At 43.6% G+C, this 15618-nt stretch overlaps 1 protein-coding gene across 1 annotated transcript in view; it reads right to left on the bottom strand.

Moving 5' to 3' along the window:
- Positions 1–15618, bottom strand: part of LOC107568597 (BAH and coiled-coil domain-containing protein 1-like) — a 98323-nt gene that overhangs the window by 22049 nt on the left and 60656 nt on the right. Inside the window, exons 4-13 of the mRNA XM_016254563.1 lie at positions 13347–15485; positions 12932–13046; positions 12640–12842; positions 12325–12480; positions 9936–10180; positions 9018–9363; positions 7436–8290; positions 6285–6454; positions 5626–5762; positions 5118–5231 (exon numbers count right to left, since the gene is read on the bottom strand). Coding sequence (XP_016110049.1) covers positions 5118–5231; positions 5626–5762; positions 6285–6454; positions 7436–8290; positions 9018–9363; positions 9936–10180; positions 12325–12480; positions 12640–12842; positions 12932–13046; positions 13347–15485 — 4480 coding nt within the window. The remainder of the gene's footprint in view (positions 1–5117; positions 5232–5625; positions 5763–6284; positions 6455–7435; positions 8291–9017; positions 9364–9935; positions 10181–12324; positions 12481–12639; positions 12843–12931; positions 13047–13346; positions 15486–15618) is intronic.

Here is a 15618-nt window from a genome sequence, read left to right as displayed (position 1 = left end):
TGCGAGGGACTGTGGTGGCAAATCCACAGTCTCCTCTGTCTTGACACTCATCACATCCACCTCGGAGGAGGAAGATAGATGAAGCATCTGGCTCTCTCTCTCTTGGGGGGGGAGAAACCGTGCGGGCTTCCGAACCGTGAGAGAGAGAGAGCCGCGGATCTAGCGGGTGAGGACCGAGAAAAGGACGAGCCCGTCTCGGATCCCTCCGCTAAGTCCACCCGCGATCCCCACGACAACAGTCTGCGCTGTGCCTCGGCAACAGCGGGACCGCTGGCAGCGGGATCGCGAGCCTGGCCGTTCTCATCAAACGCAGCCAGGCAAGAGCGGAGCATACGCAGCGAGAGCTCGCAGTGATGACAATCAGCTGCTCGAAAGCTGACCGTGCATGCTTCGCTCCTAAACAAACGACACACAAATTGTGTGTATCCCCTGCCGCCAGATATCGTGGGCAGGGAGAAACACAGCGTTTGTAATGCCGTTCGCTCGCCATAGACTTTCTCATTGTTTTATATATATGAGTGCTTGTGCGGACAGACAACAGTAAATAGACAGACACATACACAGAGCGCTACTGAAGAGCAAAAGCTGGGTGGCACCCGGCCGGATGCGCTTTTATGCTTTCTGGTGCTAACGTCACCCTGCTCGTGACGTCTCGCTGCTCCATTGGACGGATTTGACACGTGCTTCAGAACGCGGTCACGCAAAGGCGTTCCCAAAGCGAATCTCGACGCAGCTCGAGTTCCTGAAGGGGAACTATGAAACTTGTGAGATTATTGGGGACTTTTTCATAGGAGAAGTCAGTGTCTCTGTTTGATCTCCATTTAAACTCATTACTGTCCTGGGATATTAAGGAAATCTCTTGTGATTTATCCTGCAGGATAGAATCAGACTGGTTGTGTTTTGTGCTGGGAATGCATCTGTGTCTATTGACACTCAAATAGCCTATCAGTGTGTATATGTGCACACAAGAACAGAATGTGTATATGTTGCTGTTTGTGTGTGTGATTGACAGGCAAGGGGACAGAGGGCGCAATGGAGTGTGTGTTCTTTTCCCGTGAGGTAGACGAACTGACAAACACAACGTGACATGGCCCCTCCCTCTGGTGCATGCTCTCGCAGCTAATTAAACAGAGCTCTCTCAAACACACACACACACACACACACACACACAAACACACATTGAACATCACTGCAAGGAATAGGATGTGAGCTAGTGTTATTACCTACTGACCCACTGCCCTCAATCACAAGAGGCTAAATGGAAAGCAGCAAGTGACAATGCCTCAGTGAGAAAACACTGAATGTGTGAACCTGTCTGTTAATAGCTTCTCATTATGCAGTGCAGTGTTGCACTGTGTTACACATGAATCCAACAGCAGCAGTAACAACAACATATATCATAAAACAAACCAAAAAAGCACAATTAAGAATTTATGGATTCTGGTCCCAAACCTTATTCCACTTAATGTACCATCTGAATTTGATTTATAAATAAATTCACCTACAGTTGGCAGAAAGATTATGCACCATAAACAAACAAGCTTAGGTGGGGAAGTTACTCTCTAAATCTGTTCTTTGCCCTCAGTTTAGAATTTGTTATTTTGTGCCAGTGGTGACATTCCTGCTAAATGATACTACTTTGCTTTTTGCATGTTACTTGACACTTTAAAATTGAATTATTCTGTGAGTGGTGCTAAAAGTATTTTCAGTTTTATCTGAAACGTGAATTATTACGTTGGTTGTACGCATTGTGGTACTGAAATGTCCAGTGATTTATTTCAAATGTGACAAATTTGCATTTGCTGAGGAAATCATGCCAGTTTAACATACTTCTGTCTTTAAGTCTTGGAGCACTTTTATCGTGACTTGTTTCACAGGACTCTAGCGTTCATTTCAGCTAGAAACTTAGTGAACCTATGATGAAAATTACAGGCCTCTCTCATCTTTTTAAGTGGGAGAACTTGCACAATTGGTGGCTGACTAAATACTTTTTTCCCCCACTGTATAAATTGTAGGTAGATACAAGTATTTCCAATGAGTCTGTTGTAAATTGAATCATTGTTAACAAACAAAAAGGTTTTCAATTTCCAATCCTAACAAACCTGTAAACTACTGGAAAATTCTGTGGACAGTGACATATCTACATCAGCCACCTTCAAAACAATGGAGTGGTTCACACAACAAGCGCTCAGTGTCATTTATTCTAATGATCTTTCGGCATTATATTCTCGAATATTTGTAATTTTTTATCTAAAGCCAAACGGGCTTCATTCAAGCCCTTCCTATGAGTTGCTTCTAAAGTACCATTAAAGGGATAGTTTATCCAAAAATGAAAATGTGATGTTTATCTGTTTACCCCCAGGGCATCCAAGATGTAGGTGACTTTGTTTCTTCAGTAGAACACATATGATGATTTTTAACTTTAACCGTTGCAGTCTATCATTCGTATAATGCATGGCAATGGTAACAAAATCTATGAGAGTAAAAAAAACATGCACAGGCAAATCCAAATTAAACCCTGCGGCTCGTGATGACACATTGATGTCCTAAGACATGAAACGATCGGTTTGTGCCAGAAACCGAACAGTATTTATATAATTTTTTACCTCTAATACACCACTATGTCCAACTGTCTTTGAGCGCACGCACGGCATCCGGTGCGTGAGGTGTGTACACGCTCTGGCGTAGTTTACATTAATGGGTGTGTTGATATCCAGCCGAAGAGCAATCAACCATAACTTCAGGCGAGCAGGCTCAGAAGTTGGGAATAAGTGGAAAGTCACCACTCCCGAATGAGTTCGCACGAGAGAACGTAATCTTTTAGTTTTAAGTTGGTTTGAACAATCCGGATAAGCGCAAGTAAGTACCATTTTGATTAGCCGTCGTACCTACAATGACTGTGCACTGTGTAAACAATGAGTGACGTATACGAGCGAGAGATCACTTCCGGTGCTGGCGTAAACTACGCCAGAGCGTGTACACACCTCACGCACTGGATGCCTGCGCGCGCTCAAAGACAGTTGGACATAGTGGTGTATTAGAGGTAAAAAAAATTTATAAATACTGTTCGGTTTCTGGCACAAACCGATCGCTTCGTGTCTTAGGACATCAATGTGTCGTCACGAGCCGCAGGGTTTAATTTGGATTTGTCTGTGCATGTTTTTTTTACTCTCATAGATTTTGTTACTATTGCCATGCATTATACGATTGATAGACTGCAACAGTTAAAGTTAAAAATCATCATATGTGTTCTACTGAAGAAACAAAGTCACCTACATCTTGGATGCCCTGGGGGTAAGCAGATAAACATCAAATTTAAATTTTTGGGTGAACTATCCCTTTAAGAGCTGTGGATGATGCAGTTACTTTAAAAACAGAAGCAGAAACCCGGTGAGCAGCAAAATAGATTGATACTTTTGCTAAAACACTGCAGAAAACAACAATGCTGCAAATATAGTTATTTTTTACCTATCATACATATATGATTCTGACCGTTCAAACCAGATTTGTGACAGGACTTGTTTTTCATCTACATTTAGCATTATGAATCAGTATGTTGAGAGCATTTTAAAATAAACAATAATTGTTAAAATTGGGAAAATTATTTGTAGATGGCAAGGAAAGACAACATAAACTTTGAAATTACTACTTAACTTTGTTTACTGCTCATGATGAGAGCGTTTTGATTATGTTTGTTTTAAAGCAAAATATAAAAATGGTCCAGACTTCAAGAGGAAAACTCTGAACACCTGTACAGTATTTTTTTCTGTCACATGGCCTTCTGCCTTACATATGCATCTAAATGTAAAAAATAATAATAGCTTGATAAAACATCTGATCTTATCTTTTTAATATTCATATCTAATTGGACTCAATTGATGATTTTTATTTATTTATTTATTTTAAAAAAGGCCTTTGACTCTGAGGACCCACTATCCTGACTATTTTTGACTTTTTTTTCTCGTTTTACAAAGCATTACTGTTGCCCAGATGTAAATGTGTAACCACTCTTATATATACAGTATATATTTTGTCCGGACCTCCACTGGGAAGGAAATATACCCCTGTTCTACACAATGAAGATCTGGCTGCTAGCCTGTTAAATGCTACAAGACACACTGCCCTCCTTTATATACAGTAGACACACAAACACACTGCCCTTGGTGAGGGGCCCTGGCTGCCTGCCCGTGCGTCTGGGTGTCACTGTCATATGGAATCACATTGTGGCGGCTGGTTGACACGAGGGCAGAGGCAGGCGGGCGGAAACAGAAATGAGGTGACATGACAGTGGGGAGGCCGGGAACCCAATGAGAAAGAGAGATAGAAGGAGGTTTTAGGGGGTGTTTGGAGTGTCAATAACAATCCTAAAAGCTCTGGAGAGAGATGTAATCATTGACAGATCCTCTCTATACCAGCAGGCATTGAGGAACAGTAAAATCACTCATCCTAACTACAGTCATTATATGTGCTATGTTCCCAAATCTAGCGAACTGCCTTTTTTCTACAGTCTACACAGGCAGCTGTCCTCCACAACAGCACACTCACACACTAATTAACTGCAGTGTAAGAATGCATGTGTCAACGTGACCTCTTCTCCTGGCCTGCACTGACCCAAGTGCTAAACGACAGGAATGTGTCACATTCCTGGCAATAAAATAGATTAGAGGAGAATTCACAGCGCTCTAATTACATCCACAGCCTGTTGAATCCCCCCTGGCTGCTGCAGGATAGTCATGCCACTCACACCAGCAATTGGCAGACACAGAACAAGTTTATTGACAAGCACACACACAGTGTATGTACACAGACTTAGGATACTGTCATTAGGATACACAGAGTGGAATCTTTGCAAGGAGATATGAAGACACAGCCAACAGCTTTGCGCTGCCAAATGCATGTAATGCAATTCTGGCCCAGTACTGATTAGGAAAGATAAAGTGTAACTGGACTTCCTCACTGAGGTCAGATGAGTTCTCCTGTTTCCTGTTTATGGTTTGTGGAGTCGTCTGCTGGGTTGTGCTGATATGGGAGGCTTATCTGCTGTGTGTGTGTGTGTGTGTGTGTGTGTTTGTGTGTGAAATGCCGGCTAAGAGGACAGGGGAACAGGAGATACTTACTTTACTTTTTTCTGGGGTTCATTAAGGGCCCCGGAGCCAAGACCAGGGACTGATTTTCGTTTGCGTGGTCTACCAGGGCCTCGACGTGCTGGGCTGCGAGGAGTCTCCTCTTTCCTAAAGAAAAACATGGTTACCTTTTGCTAAACATTATGAAGTGTGCACTTTCTGTGCTACTAGTGTTACAAAACGTAGTAGCAAAACTAATTATAACATTTCAGACAGGTGAATATTTTTAGCATAGAATGACATCTTAGGGGTACTGACATTAATAATCATTACTAGGGCAACCGCAACTAGGAACGCCTACTAGCAACCGAGCAGTACAGTGCTAGAGGTATGAATATGGTTTTACTGTATAGAGGTTAGTTTGCATGTAATCTAAGGTAGGAGAAAGCAAGTTAAGATAAAAAAAAAAAATTTACACACTTCACCTTTCGAGGAAGACAACATTTTGACTATGAGTGCTTGTGTGTTCAGACAGTGTTTTGTGATGGTGGATAATGCTTACTGATGATCATGTTTCCTCTGGAGTTTGGCCAGCTCTTTCTGCTTCTCTTTGTAAAGCTGTTGTAGCTCCGCTAGCCTCACCCGCATCGCCAACTCCTGTCCATCCATACTGTCCATGGTACCTTTCACTGGGCAAACCTGGAGCAACCAAATCAAACAACCCTTCCCTTAGTTGCTCCAGTCTTGGATGACCTCAGGACAGACTTCTGAGTTAATACTGTTCTGTTATCCACTACTTTTAGTTTGCTACATTCCTTGACTAAAAAACTTCAAGAGATAGGACGCCATTAAAGTAGGATGCAATTGTCGGCGCAGATGGCCTTGTGGGCAGTGTGCCGACATGTAGCGCCATTGCGCTTTGGGCGTCCCGAGTTTGAGTCCCGGCTCGTGGACCTTTCCTGACCCCACCCCCCTCTCTCTCACCCACTTCACTTCCTGTCAACCTACTGTCCTATCTAAATAAAAGGCATAAAAAAAAATGCAAAAGAAAAAAAGTAGGATGACAATTGGTGGCTGACTAAATACTTTTTTGCCCCACTGTATATATATAACTGAGTAAATGTTCATATATTCAAGTGTTTGCTTATCTTTAATAATATATATTATGAACTGCACAATGAAAATTAATATGAGAAAAAAAACAAAACAAGGATGTGTTACCGGCTCATGGCGAGGCGTCCAACTGCATTTTCTGCGCAAATTGAGAGTTCTTCGTGCAGGAAACTGCTTCCCAGCATCTGTGGTACTGCTCTCCTGTGAGCCCAATTCGAGGGCACGAGCTGCTGCCAAAGTAGCAAGACTCTGCAGGTCAAAAATCCATTGATCTTCTCCTTTGATGAAGAAAAAAGAAACACGACAATAATTTTGTATGTATCTACCATACAAAATAAGATGAATTAGCTATTTATCTGGTAGCAGGAAACAGTAATTGTAGGAAAGGCTGAAATGAAGGGCTAATTTATGTCTTGATTTACAAATATCAGATTGTTCTTCATAAAAAACAGATGGAGATTGCTCTATAAGATATCACAGGATGAAGGGTTTCCTCATCCAGATAACACTATATATTACAAAGACAACTATGTGTTTGTTTTTAACAAAGCCTACTAGCTCAAAAGAGAACAAACAGATCTTAAATCAATAAAACGTGAATATTGTATTCACAATTATAATAGGTCTTCTGGGACTATTTAAATCTTCAATAGTTCAAACTAGCTCTAACAACATTGGCATGTCACCATATTCCAATTTGTTGAGATAGTGAATTGGTGGGTTTTTGTTAAATGTGAGCCAAAATCATCACAATTAAAATAACCAAAGACTTAAACTACTTCAGTCTGTGTACATTGAATTTATTTAATACCCGAGTTTCACAATTTGAGTTGAATTACTGAAATAAATGAACTTTTCCACGACATTCTAATTTATTGAGATGCACCTGTACATCCTCTTGCATTAATAAAAAAAATTATAATATGAGGGAAGCTTTAACAAGAGGTTAAATAGCTAATTAGCTTAGACAATGCTTTGGAGTCAAAACACCAACTGCTTTTGTGATTACAAACCACCTTTTCATAAATGTGTCCTGTTTAGTGACAAACAAACCACCATTTGCAGAAAGCTTAACAGCGCGAGAAAAGAACAGATGTAGAACAGCACATATATATATAGTCTTTACAAGAAAGGGAAACACAAGAGATTTTTCATTGAAAATCTGGGTCCTGAAGCAAAACCAAAGCCCTGGATGAGTAAAATTAGATTTTTCAACAAATGTAGCCTTTTTTGACACTGCAAACTTTTCAAAAACGTACCTTGAGTTGTACCACAACTTTGGTGATTCCGTTGCAGTTCCAGATCAGCCAGCTCACTCAGCAATTCCATGCCATAATAGGTGGAGTTGAGTAGGCCACAACATCTCTGGGACTGGTAAGGGGAAGGTGGAGAGGGAGGAGGACAGTCCCCACAGAAGGCTGCTGCAATCAGGAGCTCCAAACTCCAGTAACTTGTTGTGAGACTCTGGGAGCAGGTATTAGTATTTGGAGATGGAACCTTCAAACAGTTTTTCTCTTGATGTTCCTCAGCAACCTCTGCTTGGGTGGTGGAGTTTGGTAGCTGGTTGAGTGAACAATCAGAGACACATGATTGTGGAAGTCTCTGATCCTTCAGTGTGTCAGTGTCTTCAGTCTCTTGATGAGGTATATCTTCACCCACTTCTTCCTCGAAGGTAACAATTGGTTCTTCTTGATGGATTACTTCTTTAGAGGATAGGGTAGGTACATGTCCTACTTCACAGCCTGAAACTTCAGCAGGTGTGCAAATTATCTCTGCGTGCTCCTTTTCCTGATTAGCTTCTATGGGTTCACAGCAGCCCATGGCCATGACTGTCTTGGCATCCTCTCCTTGCACAAACACACCCTCAGGCTGTTCCTTGACCAGGCTAGTGGCATCAACTTCCATTGTTGGCTCTTGTGGTCCTTGGAGTGGCCTCACCATTGCATGACATTCTAGGCCCTCTCGCAAGCTGGAGAGAGCTGGAGGAGAGTGTCTAACAGGTTCAGTCTGAACAGCCTCCAGATCATCAGGCTCTGCTAGCTGTACTTCTCGAGTGGTGAGGCCATTCCTATATCCCATGTTGATTTCTGGATAGGTATATCCAGGTGGCAAATCTGTGACCGGGAACATAAACAAAGCTCAGTTGTGCAGCATTTAAAAAATATCAGCAAAATAAAAAAAGTGTCTTATTTTTGACAACCTTATAAGCATGACATGTTTAATAAGCTTTGCACCAGAGGACTGAACAAAAACACATTTCATTCCACATGACACCGACACTATGCCTTGATCTTGATTCAACTTTAAGAAGTGCAGCTGTTAAGGGGGTAATTCTGAGGTAAAACAGGGCTCTACTTCTGACACTGCTGTACCCTCTGGCACGCTGTAACAGTTAGTGAGGTGTTAATGATGATAAAGAGGATGTGGGCTGGGATGTGGGGGTGAGTCTGGACTAGCTATTTCTTCATTGTTACTTATGTGATGGCGCTGGGGACCTGAGCTGGCAGCCATTTTCTGCATCTATCAGTAGCTTAGTCAATCGTGTTCTTGCCTATATAGCCGCCCACACAGAGCTACATAGTCTAAAAAAAGCCCTGATTGTTTCTGCATGAGGGGCTCAGCATGAATAACAACCAACATGTGCCTCATGTGTTTTTGAGAAACAATGACTTGAAGCAGGCACCTTAGTTTCAAGACAAAGACACAAATCTAGAATGAACAACCACACAAACTCCAGATCACCTATTGACATGACGCTAAGACAGACAAATGTTTTACAAGTCAACAAGTAAAAACATTGCATTGCATTTCTAATATATGTAAAGGGGAATAACTCCTTACCAGGCTCCATGGATTGAGGATAGTCTTGTGGTGGCTGCCCTTCCACCCTCTTTTCCTGGGACTCAACGGTTTTGGGCAACTGTGATGGAGAAGGGCTGATGGCTGGTGAGCGGTGTGTAGCAGCTACTGGACTTGGGGCGGGGCAAGGAGTAGAGGGTGTGCTTTTAGGATGAGGCCGCATACAAGGGGACTGGCAGCAGGGCGACAAGTGGGCAGTGGATCCCCTGGTAGGTGAGGAGGCCCGGTTGGATGGGCCGTAGACATAGCACTTAGTAGGTTTGGGAGTCCTGGGGTCAGACAGAATGTCTTCTAGCTCCATGCTCTGCTCTTCTGGTTTCTTTTGCACCTAAGCATTGAAAGAATTAGAAGGGGAAATCCATTAAGAGAATTCAACACCCAAAATGAGATCTGGGCGGTTTGGTTAATGAAAGGAAACTGTAAGATATTCTGAAGTCCGCCAGGTCATGCAATCTTCACATCAACGTAATTGCAATTTGGCACCCCTGTTTTGCTGAATCAGGTTTTCATTTAGGCCCTACTTGCTTAGATGTATTTATTTAGACCTGCAATCAAGAGGAGTAGTGCTTGGCCCAGTCTCACCACAGTCTATTGTTGGCTGCATTTGGTTGTGTATGTCTAGAATGTAACTGGACCTTGGAGGAAGTTATGGATCCTAGGGAGCAGTTGTGGTTTTATAAGGGGATTTTTTAAATGAAACTCGTGATTTATTGACTCCAAATGTTGTTTCCTCCCCTGCACACAAAAACGACTGTCTAGTTCCATGGAAAGGAGTGCATCCTCCCTCAGTATCAGGTGTCAAGCATTAGCTCATTTGAAATCCCAGCTGTTTCTAAACCACTGCATTTTGTACACTCTGCTATACAATGGTAAAATGAGGGGTTGTGCATTTGTGTGTACCTGGCTGTGGTCAGCAGTGGCTCTCTGCTGCAGGTCTATGTTGTTTGCTGCTCTGTGTGATGGAGGTGGTGGCGTGTGATGGCTGGGGTGTTGCTGATGCTGCAGCTGCTGGTGTTGCTGGAGAGCATAAAGCTCTTGTTGCCGTAGAAACTGTGAGCGAGGATACACAGCAGGATGTTGCATGTGGGAGTGGGCCCCTCGGGCCCTGTAGACTGGGGGCCACAGACCAGGCTGCTCCATCACATCTAATGAGAGAAATAGAAGTGTTAGTGTTGTGTGGAATCATGGGGAAGCCCATGTTAGGCAACAGAATGTTAATATATCTCACATAGAGATCATCACCTTTACCTGAACTACTTAAACATATGCATTGCATCTGCTTACACATAGACATACTTATACACATGAGACATCTATCCACATCTTATGCAAATACAGCTTACACTGAGGATATTATCTCTAAGGAAAACTATAAAGACAAAAACTAGCAGTGAATACACTACATTTAGTGCATTTATTCAGTTTAGTCAACTTCTGACTGCGTTCTATCAAATTTTTTTTAAAACTTCCCAATTAGACAAGGGCCCTTTTTGATATGTTAAAGGCATGGTATACTCAAAAAAAAAAAAAAAAAGAGCAAAGTCTGAGATCATTTACTCACCCTTATTTTTTCTAAGCTTGTATTAATTTCTATCTTCTGCTGAACAAAAAAAGATGTTGTTTAAAAATTTTTTATTTTGATTACTAAACCATTTTGGTTAACATTGACTTCCAACTTTATGGACAAAAAAAAGAGACATTTTTGAAAATATATTTCATGTTCCTCAAACAAAATAAAGTCATACAGGTTTGGAACAACATGAGGGTGAGTAAATGATGACAGAATTAGCATTTTTGAAATTTACACCTCTTCATCATAAATATATATTTCAAAAATTAAATGTCATTCAAAGTATTAAAACTAACTAAAACAAAACTGAAATAAAAAAGTGAAATAAAAATAAGTTGAGCCCTAGTGAGATTTTTATATCTATAATAACTCTGGCCTACACTGAGTGAACGGGACAGAGACCCATCAACCAGCACTCCCACGATCTTTTCAGTGTCTTGTTCCCTGTTCACCACTTTTGTTTTCTCACACTTACTACATTCCTGCTTCATTTTTTTCTCACACTAGAAGTCTTCAACCCAAATGTGCAGCCATGTGAGCACAGAATGATACATGCTTTCAATAATAATAATTTGATTAAGATGAAAGTGAACAAATGGAAGAAGTTCCCATTAGAATAAATATTAGCATGAGAAGCTTGGTATTTGGCAAACTACATTCACTCCCTTGAAAAATCCCCTTCTCTGAAAACCACAGTGGGCCCAAGCTACAGCATGTAGTCTAGCTGACTTCTCAGTTCCCATATCAGGGGTAAACTCCTGCCGTTCCCCTGGCAGGAACAGAAAGCCAGCCGTGCACATCCACAATTACACATCTTCAGCCCCTGCCTCCGCAAGTCAAATATGTTTTTCTACGTTTCCAAATTCACATAGCATTTCTAATGTGCATGTTCAGCCTGACCCCTCCTCTCCCACCCCTGTGCTTGACTTGACACATAACGGACCTTTACTCTGGAACATTAACCCAGCTTAACTAACTTTTCCCGGGGGAAAGCTTTTGTGGATGCACTTCCCCTTTCAGTTGGAATTCCTGTGGAGCACGGAAATAAGTGTGCCTTCGAAGACATGAAGATAATTAGATTTCACAGCCTGTTTGGAGAGCAGGGGCCTGTTTAGACTTATAAGGCTGGGAGGTATTCTTAAGTCAGCGTGTTTTAGAGCATATATGGCAATAGCTTTGAGGGGAGTGGTGAAAGCATCCTGACCCAGACCATGTGGGGGTGGAGCAAGTGGTTGACAGGAAACAGTTTGTGCAATTGTGTGCATATTATGTGCTCTCCTCTTGCAGGTTTTCCTATTTCATCTTAGCAGTTTCATAGGCTGTCATTCATAGCTGCTCTCTCATTCCTTGAAACTAGTCGACTAGATTTCAAACAAGTCTGAAAATGTAAAATCTTCTCTAATGCCTGCAACTAGACAGAGCATGTTTTCAAAGTGTGCACACTACAAGATCGTCGGTTACAAGTTTGAGTTGTGTAGTGACTTGGTTTCAAGTGAACTTATATCTTTGAAACTTGAGTGGAATCACTGTAATAGAGCATATTTTTTCAGGCTTGGCAACCTGACAGTAAAATCTCCAGGTAGAAACATATGAGAGCTGCTGTGTGCTTTACAAAAAGAATGAATGCTAAATCTGACAAATGGGTTACGCTCAGCAGGGCATATAAATTGAGGATATGGGAGAAAATGAGAATACTAGGCAGAAAACAGCATGGTATACCAAGGTGAGTAGCTGGGTGTGTGGTAGGCTCACTGGGAAGAACCACCAGTTGGGTGGAGGGGTCCTGGGGTAGGGGTACAACTGGCTGAAGAGGGGCAGGCATTGCTGCAGAAAACCCAGTTGGGAGATTCTGATGCAGAGCTGTGTGGCCAATACCTACAAAACATAAGCAAACTTTAAGGATACAACAAAGTGTATACGTTTTAAAACATACATTTATTAGTAGAAGCAGAAATACAACATATGAACCTCACAATGACCAAAAAGAGAACAAGAAAAAGACAGAAGACTCATTCTATACTCAACATTACTGACCATAGGAGTGACCTGTCATCCAGAGGGAGGGACTTCCTGTGCGTGGCATCCAGTGGTGAGCAGAGTGTGTATGTGCAGTTGGGTCTCCTAATTGGCTCGACTGCATGGAAGTGCCACCTGGCACCATGATATGAGAGTTGAGGTCACCATGGCAACTGTTAGAGGGATGGATGTTGGCAAATTCCACCCTTTCCTTGTTATCCCTGCAAAGCCAGATTGGAGACAGGTGAAAGGTCAGGGGTTGAGCATGTGTGACAAGTGAAAAAGAAGTGTGTGGGGGTGGATCAATCACCTGATATACACGTCTCGTTCTCTCTCTAGGCACCGGTGGCCCATGTGTTCTACACTCGTCCTTTTCCTCTCCTCCTCTCCTGGTGAATCTGAAGGATACATGGAGCGTGGAGGGCCTACAAAATGGTTAACAAATTTACATAAGTGATTTTCTCTCATCTGCAACTCTCACTGTTTTTGGCACTCAGCATGCAAACATCTGCTGAGCAGCCTTTCTCTACAGTGGCATGTGTGCTCTCTCTCCCCCTGCACCAGCATTTCAGCTGTAAGAGGGAAAAGCTGTTTCCTCTTTGGGTCTTGGCAGGTTCTGCTATTTATTTTTCATCAATGAAGTCTTCCAGAGGTCATGAATAAACAAACTGCTCTGTGTCCCTGTTTGTTTAGGAAGGCCCTGACAGATCAAAGGTCAAGCTTACCTTTCATGGTGGAGTGCACCCGCCCCTGTCGGCTGCTGGGATGGCTGCCTGATGCTTGGCATGGAGGTTCTCTTTGTCTTGCCACAGCAACTGCAATCCCTACCGGAGGCTGTCGCACCTCCCCCTCCACATGTGGGACATCTCCAATCTCTCGGCCACGTCCACCACAATCAGCTCGCTCACTTTCATGGCTTTGGCCTTTTCTGGAGGGTAGGGTCTGCTTGCCTCCCTGAAAAGAGCAGCTGGTGCCATTAGGCCCTGTTTTGTGGTTCCCAAGCCCTCCAAATGGGCTCTTCTGGGACAGGAGAAGAGGCTGTTGGTTGCTGTATTTCAGAAGGTTCTTCATGGCACCATCCTCTCCTTGTGAGCTTGTGACCTCCTGCTGGTTTTGAGGAGGAGCTGGATGAAGGGGAGGAGGGCCCATTCCTGCAGTCTGGTGCTGCTGTTGTGTGGGCGGTCTGTTGTTGGCAGCTCCACTGTTAGGTTCCATGTAAGCTTTGTGCTGGTTCTCTTCAGAGTGGATGTGATGAGTTTGCATGGCCCACTGTGGCACTGATGGCTGCTGATGTGTGTGATGCTGCGCATTGTTGTTGTTGTAGCCGTAAGGAGACATTTCCATCTTCCGCTTCATCTCCTGGTTCCCATTAGCCTGGGCCATGTCTGTGCCAGTGGTATCAGGGCCAGCCCTACTGTGCTGTTGGTGATGAATGCGGGCAACCTTCTGTCCGTCTCGCTGCATAGAGCAGCTTCCGTGTCCTCCTCCACCTGTGTGCTGGGTCATGGTCTTGCCAGCAAGAGGTGAGGGAATGGCTGGAGGCCCGGAGTGTGAGCAGTCTCTGTAGGGCTGGGAATTGGTGTTGGCTTGGTTGGGTAGAGGATGAACAGTCTTTGTCTCTTGAGTCAGTGTAGATCTGAAGATGTCTGTTTCCATACTGTTGATGCAGTCAGCACTGCGGGAACGCACAGTCTGGTGTTGCTGGGAATGGCTTTGCTGCTGTTGCTGTTGTTGTTGTAGGTTATGATGGTGGTTATGGTTGTGCATCCAGTCAGGGGCTTTTTCAGCTTTTCTGTAGGAATGCTGTTGCTGGATCGGAGGTTGATGCTGTTGTTTCCTTGGCCAGTTACCATGATGACCCCCATTGCCAGTCTTTTCCATGGCCTTGTCCTTGACACTGTTCCCTCCGCCCCCAATCCCCTGGCACTCAGAGCTGCCCATCTGGATGGGAACTCCGTTTTTTTCCCCAAGGTGGCTAACAGATGGAACAAATGTGGCTCCAGTCACTTTGGGGTCTCTGCAGCCACCGCTATTGATTCCTTTATCATGTAACGAAGGATTTCCCATAGGGGCTGGCGGTGGAGGGCAGAAAAAGTCAGGGTGATGGTGTGAGAGACGGTTTTGGTGTGGATGATGGGGGTGGCCAGGATGGAGCTGCAGACAGTGGAAGCCACTTGGATGCCCCCCTCCAGCAGCCAAGGGCAGCGGAGGAGGCACTGTGTAGGGCAAAGAATGCTGCAGTGCCTGTCCTCGCTCCAGACATTCTGTAGGAGGCTGTTCACTGATCCGCATCTCCCCACTTATCACCTCTTTACCACAGTGCCCATTAGTACCACCACCCACGTGTCTGTTCTGGACATTATTGGACCCTACATTATCTCTACCCACCCCATCCCCACCGTAAGTAGTCATGGAGCCCTTTGCCCCAGTTCCATGGTCTCCATTTAGCATCTTCCCATTGAGTAGACAGGCACTAAGAGGCTTTCCCATGCTCTGTGGGTGCTCCTTGTACTCCATAGGCAGAGTGGCTTTGTGTCCCCTGCCGTTCATCTCTTCCATAGTGGCTGGGAGTTGTGAGTGGAGCTGGGGTTGATGGGAGTGTTGATGGGGTAGCTGGTGGTGATGGCGGTCTTTAGAATCATGTTTACTACTATGTCTGTCTTTATCTTTTGCAGCTGAAACCACACCTCTGTCTAAGCTAGGCTCTTTAAATCCCTTTTGTAGGCTCATCCCACTTTCTGCATCTCTTTCCCTGCTGCATGAGCCCTGGGGTTGTCCTGATCCTGCCCTTGACATGGACTGAATGTTGTGATTGGCTGAGATGAGTGGGGGCTGGGACGGGAGGCTTCTTAAATAGAAGTTCTCTGTGAAGCAGATCAGATAGGGCTGTTAATCATTTAAATTAACACTAACTTAAGCCTTCCCTGAGGGTCAATTTATGGAACTAATATATTTGGAGACTACAACAGAGAAGTAGAGATGCATATAAAATATGCA

Source organism: Sinocyclocheilus grahami, unplaced genomic scaffold, assembly GCF_001515645.1.
Source record: "Sinocyclocheilus grahami isolate Dianchi unplaced genomic scaffold, SAMN03320097.WGS_v1.1 scaffold1260.1, whole genome shotgun sequence".
Classification (NCBI taxonomy): domain Eukaryota; kingdom Metazoa; phylum Chordata; class Actinopteri; order Cypriniformes; family Cyprinidae; genus Sinocyclocheilus; species Sinocyclocheilus grahami.
This window is presented reverse-complemented; position numbering and strand designations above follow the sequence as displayed.